The 12,651-nt window shown below is 41.9% G+C and overlaps 1 protein-coding gene across 16 annotated transcripts in view; it reads left to right on the forward strand.

Annotated features, from left to right (window-relative positions):
• Window positions 1–12,171, forward strand: part of HIVEP1 (HIVEP zinc finger 1) — a 144,487-nt gene extending 132,316 nt beyond the window's left edge. For all 16 annotated transcript variants that reach the window (XM_059937937.1, XM_059937926.1, XM_059937928.1 and 13 more), the window contains 2 exons: window positions 8,313–8,824; window positions 10,420–12,171. In XM_059937937.1, the coding sequence (XP_059793920.1) occupies window positions 8,313–8,824; window positions 10,420–11,592 (1,685 nt within the window). In that variant the 3' untranslated portion in view covers window positions 11,593–12,171. The remainder of the gene's footprint in view (window positions 1–8,312; window positions 8,825–10,419) is intronic.
• Window positions 12,172–12,651: the final 480 nt, after the last annotated feature.

The raw sequence follows: 12,651 nt of genomic DNA on the forward strand, positions 1-12,651 counted from the left end.
TGAATCCAGAGAGCAGAGGTGTCTGGGCTTTGTTTTGGTGCTGTGGATATTTAAAAGGATGCCATTGTCTTAGGTTCATTTAAGTTATCCATTGTATCTTGTTCCGGTCACTCTAGAATATCCACCCTGTTTAACAAATATGTAATGACCCAAAATTCGTTTTCAGGTTCCCAAACTTTGACAGGGTTCTTCCCCTTCAGGAGTTTTACGACCCAATGCACGTAGAGAGAGAAACATTATTCAGTCCTTATCTTGGGGAAGGAAAACTGTAGAAAGGAATCCCAGCTCTTCTCAAGTCCTCTGTGAGCTGTAGGCATGTGGCTCTGTCCAGGGAGAAAGAAAGGTCCAGGGACACCAGCCTGTGCGTCTTCCCACCCATAATATTGCAAACCTTGATCTGAAGTGTGGGACGATCAAGGCCAAAGAACATGAAAATGCAACCAAGTCGTTTTACCCCCTTCCCCATTAAAAAGCATATGGTATTCTTTATAAATCCTTCTCATAAGTTGCATACACTGAAATTTTATATCTATATGTAAAATAAAAAACTTTAAAGATTTATAGTATAACTAATTATTCTTAAACTTCCATACTTACTGTAAAATACAGTGTATTTGTTGTGAAATTAAAAAGGTTATTTACATTCTCCTTGGGGATTGTATTTTATATGTTCCACTCTTCATAATGAAATAATTACTTGAAGCTTTTAATGTCTGTACCTGTAAATATTCAGCTCACTCATGCATATTTATAAGCTAGGTTATTGACTGTCATTCATTGTTGACCTTCTTTCAGATCATTCTGTGGTTAGGTTTTTATAATATGACATCTGAATGCGGAGACCTGGGTTTAAATCTTGGCTCTGACACTTCTGAGCTGCGGGCTTCACACTTTAAAATAATTAACTGCTTTTTTAATTTTTAAAAAATCTTTGTCTGAGAAAAAGTCAGGTCCTTAATTAGCCCTTGTTTTAGTTGTGATCAGATAGCGCTGGTCTGTCTGTAGTACTAAGCCGGGTGCTCTCGCAGTCTCGATGGCTAGAACCGGAGTAGAGGCATTCAGGTGTCATACGTACAACCGAATAAGAACTGCAAGAATAGGTACAAGATACAAGGTAAGAATAGTGTTAGGTGCCAGATATTTAAAGAGTGTGTGTGTGTGTGTGTGTTAGGATGTACTTTGGAGAAATTACCTGTGCCTTTAAATTAAACAAGAGAAGTGTTGGAATTTGTTTCAATTAATAGTTTCCTGTTAAATAACGGGAAAGAAAAAAATTGCTTGTCAGAAAGAGAAGTCTTGATGAGTATAATAAGAACAGCAGGGAGATGGAGATTGTGCAGGCTTATCTGAATGAGACAGAATATTGGTGTCAGTAGAGTAAAATAAAGGTCCTGGAGCATTGGCAAATAGGTTTTTTCTTGATGTCATTTTTTAAAAGGTTATTTTGGTCTTTGTAGAAAGTCAAAAAACTAGTAGAGTTCCTGTATATTCTTTACCCAGCCTCCCCTGTGCTGGCATCTTACATAACCAAGAACATTTGTCAACACTAAGAAATTAACCTCAGCTCAGGATTGCTAACTAAAGCATAGGACTTCCCAGTTTTTCCCCTGATGTCCTTTTCCTGTCCCAGGCTCTCCTTCATGATCCCACATCACAGTTAGTCGTCGTGGCTCCTCCAGCGTGTCCCTCAGTCTTTATTGTCTTTCATGACCTTGACATTTATAGAGAGTATTGATCAGTTATTTTGTAGAATGTTCTCAATTTGGGGTTTTCTGATACATGCTCACGGCTGGATTGAGGTTATACATTATTGGGGAGGCGCCATAGGGTGGTTATGCTTTTCTTAGTGCATCATATCGGGGGTACCGTATGTCAGTATGTATTACTGGTCATGTTAACCTTCTTTACTTGGCTAAGGTGATGTCTGCCAGGACTAGCTACTGTAAACTTACTGTTGTTCCCTTTATAAATATTAAATATTTGCGGAGATACTTTAAAACTATGCAGATACCCTATTTATGCATTGATGGATTTTGCCTGTGGTAAGTATTGCTATGGTGTTCTAATTTATCAATGAGAATTTTTCTGCAAGGAAAAGTTACCATTTCTCCATTAGTTCATTCATCCATTCATTCATTTACATCAGTATGGACTCAAGGTTATGTATTTTATTCTTTGGGTTATAATCCAGTTCTGTTATTTATTGTGTAGCTCAAGTTCTCATTGACCATTGAGAGCTCTTTGAGGTCTGTTCCTGTGCCCTTTCAACATGCGGCTGCTTTTTTTTTCTTTAAGCAGTTCCTTACTTTTTTTTTTAATTTTTATTTTATTTATTCATTTATTTTTGGCTGTGTTGGGTCTTTGTTGCTGCGCCCAGGCTTTCTCTAGTTGTGGTGAGCGGGGGCTACTCTTCATTGCGGTGCGCAGGCTTCTCATTGCAGTGGCTTCTCTTGTTGCGGAGCATGGGCTCTAGGCGTGTGGGTTCCAGTAGTTGTGGCATGCAGGCTCAGTAGTTGTGGCTTGTGTGCTCTAGAGCTCAGGCTCAGTAGTTGTGGCGCACGGGCTTAGTTGCTCCTAGGCATATGGGATCTTCCAGGACCCAGGCTTGAACCCATGTTCCCTGCATTGGCAGGCGGATTCTTAACCACTGCGCCACCAGGGAAGTCCCAGTTCCTTACTTTTTGACACCCAAGATGTTCCAGCCATGGAATTCACCATTTCCCCAGGGACCCCTGGTTCACTTTACTGGAGAATGGTATTTAGGAACCAAGATCTAGCCGCTAGGTGGTGTGTTTCTGGCTACTAACCTGTCACTGCTTCTAGCCCCTCTCGTTGGATAGAGCTGGGAAATATGCATATTTATGCTAACTCGTACATATACGTACATCTGTGTTTATTTCTGTATCTGTGTATGTGTACGCGCACACGCACGCACACACACACACACAAATGAGAACGTGAGTCCACACTGATAATTCCAGTTCTGGTCCAGTCCCACAGAGTTTATTTTAGCTTGCTCCATTTCCTTTTTTTTTTCTTTCACCAACAGTGGGAAACCTGGTTCTCATCTACAGTATGTTCACTTATTTGTTCAGCTCTAGCATACCAATAAACTAGTTCCAGAAATGCTGACCCACCTGTGAAAAACAGGTTTACGATCACAGCATAGTGTCTGTGTGCAGCTCTTTTTGTCTTTAGCCTTCACATTGTCTGGTCAGAACCCCCTTTGCCAGGGTTACCTAGGTCGTGGTTGTGGAGTTCATTTGTACTCAGCCATCTGTCTCAGCTTGCATTTCATCTCAGATTTCCACCACATCCTGGTTATGTTTGTATTTACACACCCTACAATTCACCTTAGGGTGCACAGTTTGGTGGTTTTTGACAAATGTGTACAATTGTGTGTCCAGCCCCACAGTTCCACAGAGAACAGTTCCATCGCCCCAAAATTCCTCTGCGCCACTTCTTTATGAACACCTCTCCACGCCCAACAGCCCCTAGCAGCCACTGATGTCTTTTCCTCCCTGTATTCGTATGTTTTCCAGAGTGTCATATGAAAGGAATCAAAATAAGGAGCTTTGGGGGTCTGGCTTCTTTCACTTAGCAGAATACGTGTGAATTTGTCCATGTTTTTGTGGGCGTCAATAGTTCATTCCTCTCTATTGCTGAGTAGTATTCCGTCGTATTGATGTGCCATAGCTTCGTAGCCACTGGCCACTTGAAAGATACCTCTATTATTTCCTTCCTGCTCCTTGCTTTCGGTTTAAGTTTGATTGCCTTTTTCTAATTTCTAAAGCTGAGAACTTAGATTATTTATTTGAGACCTTTCTTCTTTTCTAATAGAAATGTTGGATACAATAAATTTCCCACTAACCACTGCTTTAGCTGCATCCCACGAATTTTGAATGTTATATTTTGGTTTTTATCCAGTTCAAGATATTTCTGACTTTCTTTGAGACTTTCATTTCTGACTCATGGTTTATTTAGAAATGTGTTATTTAATTCTGAAATATTGGGGGATTGTTCAGATATCTTCCAGTAACTGATTTCTAGGTTATTCTGTTTTCAAGCAGAAACGTAAGTATGATTTCTATTCATTGAAATTTGTCGAGGTTGGCTTTGTAGCTCAGAATATACACGTTGGTGAATGTTCCACGTACACTTATAAGGAAAGCGTATTCTGCTCTTTGGGTGGAACGTAACTGTTAACTAGGTCTAGTTGGTTGACAGTATTTTTCAAGTCTTCTGTGTTCCTACTGATTTTCTATATATTTGTTTCATCAATTACTGAGGGTAGAGTGTTGAAGTCTTCAACTGCAATTGTGGATTTGTTTATTGCTTTTTTGTTTTAGCCTCATTTATTTTGAAGTTCTGGTTTCATTGCTACACATTTAGGATTGTTGTATGTTCATGGAATGGTAACCCTTTTATCATTATGTAATGTTCCTGTTCATCTTTGATAATATTCCTTGTTTTGATGTCTGCTTTTTCTGATATTAGCATATAGTTTTTGCCGCTATATTTTAGTTAATTTTTAAATGTATATCTTTCTCCAAACTTTACTTTCAATCTATTATGTCTTTATATTTAAAATGGATTTCTCATCCATAATATATACTCGGGACTTGCTTTTTTACCCAGTCTAGCAGTCTCTCCCTTTAAATTCATGTGTTAGACCATTCCTTTTATTTTTCTTTTTCTTTTTCATGTAGTTGGAATAAAATCTATCACGTGCCAGCTGTTTCCTATTTGCTTCATTTTTTCCTTCTTTTTATGCCTTAATTAAGCATTTTTATGGTTCTGTTTTTCTCCTCTGTTGACTTATTTGTGTCTTTTAAGAAAATTTAGTCGTCTGCCTTCAAATAATATTCCATTACTTTACATGTAGTGTAAAGACTTTATATAACAGTGTATTCACAATTCCTCCTTTTCATCCTTTGTGCTATTATTGTCATACCATTTACATTTACACATGCTATAAACATATAGTACATTTTTACTACTGTAGACATTAAATTATCTTTTAGAACAAGCAATTAAAATTTTTTAAAAATTTTATCTTCATTTATTCTATTTCCGTTGCTTTTCTTTTTTGGGGGGTAAATATGAGTTCCCATCTGATACCATATTCTCTGTGCCTAAAGAGCTTCCTTTAACGTTTATCATCAAGTAGGTCTGCTGGCAGTGGATCTCCTCAGTTTTTATTTTCTAAGAAAGTTTGTATTTCTCTTTCATCTTTGAAAATTATTTTCAATGAGCATAGAACATAGAATTCTGGGGTTTTTTGGTTTTGGTTTTTCTTTTTTTTCTTTCTTTCTTTTCTTATCATTGTTACTGTGTTTTTCATTGCTAGCATTTCTTTTTTTTTTTTTTTTTCATAGTTTCATCTCACAGATGAAATTCCCACTTGGTAGTATATGTTGTTCACCTTTCTCATTAGAGCCTTTAACATATTGGTCAATTATTTTAAATTTTCTGAAAGTTCTAACATCTGTATCATATCTGACTGGTTCCAATTGCTTTTCCTCTTCTGTGTATGTTTTTTCTTGCCTTTTTGTATGCCTTGTAATTTTTGTTGAAAGCTAGACATCTTGCATAAGACAATAGAGACTAATGTAAATGGTTTTTATGCCTAGCAAGGCCCTTTGTGTGGGAGTTAGAGCCTTTCTAGTCAGGAGTTGGACTGGGTTGGAGAGATTTGTTGTTGTTAAGGTTACCATCAGAGCACCAAAGGCTTCAGATTCCTATAGAGTCACTTCCTGTTTGGGGTGGGGGTTGGATTATAAGAGAAATGCTTGTTCCATTCCAGTTTTAGGTCTTTCCTTTGTGCTATGCCTCAGAGAGGGTGCTCTACACATTCTGTTCTTCTCCTGGTCCTCTTCCAGTAGTATTTTGCTGTTACCCTCTCATTTCAAGCTCCTTAACTTGGCATTAGTGGGTGAAGAGGAGGATGGGATGCCACCTCTGTTCTGATGCAGCCTCAGCCTTCTACGTGCACCGTGTTCTCAGGTTTCTGGACTGTGGCCCTCTTGTTCTCCTTCCCTAGCTCAGCTGTTGTGGTGGACTCAGCTGGCAACCTTGTCCCTCCTTAAGGAGTAGAGTTGTGTTTTTTCTGTTATTCATTCCCTTTCCCTACTGCAGTAAGTTTTCACCAAAGTCCCAAGGGCAGCAATGCTTGTTGCCCTCCTCTTCACAGGACCAAGTGTTTGTTCCCTAGTGGAGAGAGGGGAGATGGACCTAGGGGGATTTCCTTGCCCCTCCTAAATGCTGCTCCTCTCCCCCGGATCTGGACCACAATGGATACTTAGTGCCCTTTTCTGTGAGTGCTTGAATATGGTGTTCATGACATAGAGCCTGCAAGAGAATGTAGCCCCAGAGGAGTCACACAGCCCTCCCAGCCCACGCTTGGCTCTAACCAGTCTGTCAACCATTTAGCTGACCTCCCCCGACCCGTGTCCTGCTGCATCTGCCCCAGATGACACAAGCATGTGTCTCCTCTCTTCCTACAGACACTGTCTCTAGAGTTTGGGCTGTTTGATTGCCTGGGACTTCAACCTTATGATGGGTTTAAGGAAAGTCATAAATTTAAAGTTAGGCCTGTTATTTAAAAAAAAAAAAGAAGTAATAGCCTTTACGATAAAGCAAGTCTCACCCTAGTCAGGCTTTGTGGCAGGGTTGGCTCTGATGAAATCAGCCTCCCTCTCCAGTAACCTGTTCCCTCTCGTCAGTCATCCGGTTTCTTCTGTTTTGTTTTGATTTTTTTCTACTTTCTCCTTTGAAAGAAAAATTTTTTCTCGTATTAAAATCTCTAAAAATACATCTGATTCGGCATTCATGTGGCAAATTCAAAATATATGGGGGAAAGACTCTCTAATTTTAGCATTTCAAACATCAGACAAGGTATCAGAGAGGGATCTGTGAGGCAGGAGGCAGGGCATCTACCCGGAAATCACCCATTCCACGTCCAGCATGGGCATCTGGTGGGATTCAATAGATTGGTGTTATTTTATGTATGATTTTACAGCAAAATAGTAGAACCCATAAATCAAAAGACATGAAATCACATATTAAAGGAATCTATATGTATATGTTTTGTGTTTGAATGTTTTAATTATAAAAGTAACATATGCTTGAGATAAAAAAACATAAAAGTTCTAGTCTGTTCTATCTCCTAGAAATAATCATCCTCAAATGTGTTGGTGTTGATGCTTCAAGACTTTTCTCTAAGAACTTATCTTTGTAATATAGAAAGAGTAGTAAATTAATATGCAAACCATTTGGAAAACCCAGGAGATATACCTATTAATTATTTCTCTGTTTACATTTTTTTCTCTTCAAAAAGAACATATAAATGCAGTGTGTATCACAGCTAAGTTGAACATGGTCTGATGCCTTCTTTATTATAGCCCAGTGACAATGAATTGGGGTAGAGATTTTGCATTCCTCCTCCATTTAACTTTTTAAACTTTATTAGCTTTCTAAGGGAAAGTACCTCTAATTTTGCAAGATTTTGAATAGATAAGGTTTTAAATCAAATTTCACGTGAGCTTATGAGATATTTGAAACTATTCCCTGGATTATCTTGAATATTCCTTGTTAAACATAGTCTCACATGACATTATAAGGCTGATATTAATGACTTTGAATTAATGTTCCCCTTCCTGTGAGAAGTGGGTTGAGTCATTATAGAAAAAAATGATGGGAAAATTTAGTACCTTTCTCAGTTAAAAAAAAAAAAAGTACAAGGATTAAATATTACAGAATATTACTACTCAGAGGACAGTGGAAATATGCCTAAACTACTATTCAAATATAAAGGAAAATTATTCTGTTTGCAAATATGAAATACCATCATTTTTTTGGTTTTGTTTTCATTTGTTCAATAAAAGGGAGATGCAAACAAGTAGATAGAGAAAAAGAGCTCAGAAAAAGAGTTGCAGTGAACTCTTTGTTAATTTTCTTTATATAGTTCAGTCTTCTTTTGCAGGTTTTACGAGTATAATATTTGAGGCCTTTATTTCTGGTTTTCGTTGTGTATCGCCCTCTGCCTGTCTGCTCCCGTGAGGTTCATTTCACGTTCTGCATCCTTAACAAGCCTCCCTGGCCACGCCCCACTCTGTCGGCACCTCACTCCTCTGATTCCTGCTGCACAGACTGACCTCCCCATGTCATTCTCCTCGACTAAACTGTAGGCTTTTTATGGGTAGAGCCCTTGCCTTGAACATTCCTCACAGTATTGCCAAGCTTATAAAAAAGAGAAGATTGCATTCGACCACTTGCATTCTATAACATACCCTCTCGGTTGTTTTTATCAGATGAAAAACAAAGATTCAGTTACGAGCGGTCTGGATATGACCTTGAAGAATCCGATGGCCCAGATGAGGACGAGAACGAGAACGAAGACGAGGATGAAGACAGCCAGGCCGAGTCGGTCCTGTCGGCGGCCCCCTCGGCCACGGCCAGCCCGCAGCACCTTCCGGCCAGAAGCAGCCTCCAGGACTGTCGGGGTGCTGACGAGGACGTCAGGATTCCTGATTGCTTTTCTGGGGGACACACGGACCCGATGGATGTTCTCCCGAGAGCGTTGCCCACCAAGATGACCGTGCTTAGCACGGTGCAGTCAGACTACGGCGGGAAGCCGGGGTCACCAGTGAGGACCAGGCAGCAGGCTGCGGGGGACGAGGGTGAGGTGGCCGCTCCTGGAGACTCTGCCAGGTCACCCGAGGCTGCGCCCAGGTCCCCGTGTCACCAGATGTCTGTAGACTATCCCGAATCCGAAGAGATCCTGGGAAGTTCTGTGGCAGGAAAGGCTGTTGCTTTAACACAGGTAATAACTTGGTGGTTTTCTTTTCGTCTAACCTATTTAATATGGGGAACCTAATGACTTAAGAAATCAATGCACTTAAATTACTCATTTATAGCTAAGTCAGTTTCTTTAACCTTATGTTTTTGTTTGATTTAAGGCCAAAGGACATTTTTGTCCTTCGGATTCTTGTTAGGTATTTCAGTCAGAGTTCGTATATTGTATTATAAGTCTGTAAAAGAACCAGTATATTTACAGTATACTCATTTGTTATTATTTGGTTTTTTTAAAAAAAAATCTTGGAATAAAAAATACGTGTGTGCCAACAGAGAATGTGAGTCTTGGGGCCTACGTATTCCACGGCTTCCTCTGAGATGATCTTCCACTGGCATCGATGTGATGGATTTGCACTAAATTATCTGAACATTTTGCATTTTGCCCCTGTTAGCAGGCAGCTACCAGTTTCCATGGCAAAGTTAATGTGACCCAAAAAACATATTAAGAAGTTCACTTTGTTTGAATGATCAAATTGCTGTGACAGCTTAGGAAAGTTTCCTGCCCAAGAACTAGCTCAGGGCCAGACTCAGGCCTCTGGAAAGTCACCCTCCATGTGTGCTGTAATGATTTCCTGCTTTTACAAACCCTGGTGGGCTTGTGAGGAATCCTTTCTTCTCTCTCATTGACAGTTCTTTTACCTCTGGTATGGATTGATAATTGTAATAGGATCTATTTCTAAATGCGGCAGATTTTGGTTTGCTGGGTAACACTGGAGAAAACTAAAAAGACTGTGAAAAGATTGGATTTCTGTAGCCTATCCTACGTTAATATAATTTAATTAAATTACGTTCCTATTTAAGTAACATTAATTAAATTAGTATATACATTAATGTAGTTCTATAATACGGATATATCACGAAAAAGCTAATATTTATATGATAATCTTGGGTGGAAGGGAGCATTGGTGAGATATATCCCTTCTACTCACATTTCATTACTTTCATATTAGTCACCTGTGCTCTAACCTTCTCTATCCCCAAATCTCTCACACACCTGCCAATGGCTGGAAATCTGGTTTTCAGTAGACATTTCATACACTTAGAATAAATGAACAAATGAAAACTGCAGACCTTTTCGTTAATGGCGGCTCTTTATTTCATAAATGAAGAGTCCTCCAGTTACTTTTTCCCCCTGAGTCAATACTCATAGCCAACTAATATCTCAAAATTTCTCAATAACTCCTAATCTCTAAAATAGGGTGGAGCTGGTGGTGCCAGCAATAATAAAAACAACAACAATGGAAGAAGAATTATGGCCCCCTCTCAGGGTTAATTTCGGTATAACTGAGATGATATCCAGGAAATTTGTTTGAAAAATGTAAAGTACTCTACAAAACTTGTTGCTGACCTTTGTAAAGAGATGGAGAGTGTAATAGGTTTTAAGTTGGAAATTTATTGTTTAAATCAAAATACAACTTTTAGCAAGCTTATCATTTTTATAAAATACAAGTGTACATACTTTTACCTCAGGAGGAATAATAGACTTTACGGGAGCTAAAAATTTTAGCTCAGGGACTAATAAGGAAGCTCTGCCATCAAGGACCGTTCCGTCTTGTCTTTTAGGGCCCGTCATCCGTGAGCCTTCCTCCTCGGGGCATTGAGCGCAGCCCTCCGCCGGGAGGGGCACCTCCTTGCGCGACCTCGCCTCGGCCCGGCGCTCAGGAGCCGAAGCAGCAAGTCACTGTCCATCCGCCTCCAGGCCTGCCTTCTCCCCAGACGCGTCTGTTCAGCCACCTTCCTCTGCATTCCCGGCTGCAGTCAAGGACACCATATAATATGCTTCCGGTCGGGGGGATCCAGGCGGTCCCTGCCGGCCTCACATACTCCACGTTCGTACCCATCCAAGCTGGGCCAGTGCAACTCACGATCCCCGCTGTCAACGTCATTCACAGAACTTTGGGCACCCCCGGGGACTTGACCGCAGAAGTGTCCGGCGCTACCAGCCCCTCCGGAGTGGCTGAATTGAGCAGCGTGGTGCCCTGTATTCCCATCGGCCAAATCCGCGTGCCGGGCCTGCAGAACCCGAGTCCGCCGGCCCTGCAGCCCCTGCCGGCCCTGAGCATGGAGACGGTCAACATTTTGGGCCTGGCCAGCGCGAACCTCGGCCCGCAGGTGCGGCCGCCCGGGCTCGCTCTGAACGCCGCCGTGGGGCTGCAGGTGGTGACCGCCAACCCTTCCTCCCAGAGCGGCCCCGCCCCCCCGGCGCCCATCCCGGGCCTCCAGATCCTGAACATCGCCTTGCCCACGCTGATCCCCTCCGTCGGCCAGGTCACCGTGGACGCCCAGGGAGCCCCCGAGAGGCCCGCTCCCCCAAACAGAGCCCGGGAGGCGCCGCCCAAGCAGCCCTCGGCCGCCGGTGCGCACCCGGGCGGCGGGAGCGCGTCGCCGCAGGGCTCGCCCCGAGTCCCGCGGGAAAACGCACCGAAGGGTCTAGATCCACCTGCCCCGGCCAGAGACCACGCCAGGCGGGACGGCTCCAGTCGCCTGGACGCGGGGACGGCCGCCTCCGGGAATCTCCCGAAGCCCCGGCACGAACTCCCTGCCGCGCCGGGCAAACCAGCATCCGGGCCCCTGCCGTCCGGCCGGCAGCCTCGCCCCCTGGACCGGGAGGGACCCGCGGCCCGGCCCCCGGCCACGCCCCCAGCCCCGGCCCCGCCCCCGGCCCGGAGGCAGGCCGCGCAGTTCAGCGATGTGAGCAGCGACGAGGACGAGGACAGGCTCGTGATCGCGACCTAGGGGCGTTTTATTTGGGGGTTTGGGGTTTTGTTTGGTTTTTGGTTTTATGGAATTTTTTTTTTTTTTTTTTTTTTATAGAACACTTACAGGTTTCTTTGAAAACCCTCCTTTCCTTAAAGCACATTTTTCTGACATAAACTCATGACTAATCTTTGTGCAATCATGAACTTTTGACCAATAATTGTTGTTTTGTGTCAGCTCCAGCCATTTTTGTACATGTTGTATAGACAATTGTGCCTTTTAGGAGTTTTATGTTTAGAAACTGTACAGATTGTTGAATATCTATATACATAAAATATATATTATATATGTATATGAAAACCAGGTAGTTATTTGTGTTTAGCAAAAAAAACCTGTCAAATAAATCCAATGATTAAATTATATGTTGCACTGTTAAATATAAATTTTTATGGCTGTGGGACAGAGTTTCTGTGTATAAATTAGTACGTGACCTCCATATTTATTGTATTCATATTAGTCTTTGAAAATGGGTCTGTCCTTCTTGCGTAAGACAGTAACTTTACACTTCAGACAGAGTTTCTGTGTTATGTTTCAGTAAAATATCGTTTACTGACTTTACTATCGCTTTAGTTGTGCTTTCTTTATGTCATGTAGGGGCCAGCAACCAACATTCGGGAGATAGCCCTAGGTTAACATTCCTTCCACACTCGCCCCCCTCCACCCGTATTTTTGAGAAATGGGGGCTTTATAGTGGTGTTACTGCTGTGTGAAACTCACTCAAATCCATTTAGCCAGGTGACCAATTTTTCCAACTTGTGAGGAATAATTCTGTAGCTATTAACTTACGAGGAGATTCAGTACTTGAGAACATTTTCTGTAAGTATACGTAGCATACGGACAGAAATGGGCAAAGTCCCTAAAGGTGGATATGACAGCTTCTGGGAATTGTAAAATAAGTTACAAAACAGTCTTCCGGAGAGCTCGGCTTGGGTGAGACGCATGAAACCCCGAACCTCAGGCATCAACCCAGGTCTGGGCTTGAGCCTGGCCTCTTCTTTCCCTCAGCCCTGATCGTTATACCCGGAGACGTCTGTCCAG

The sequence above is a fragment of the Balaenoptera ricei genome, chromosome 11 (genome assembly GCF_028023285.1).
Source record: "Balaenoptera ricei isolate mBalRic1 chromosome 11, mBalRic1.hap2, whole genome shotgun sequence".
NCBI lineage: Eukaryota > Metazoa > Chordata > Mammalia > Artiodactyla > Balaenopteridae > Balaenoptera > Balaenoptera ricei.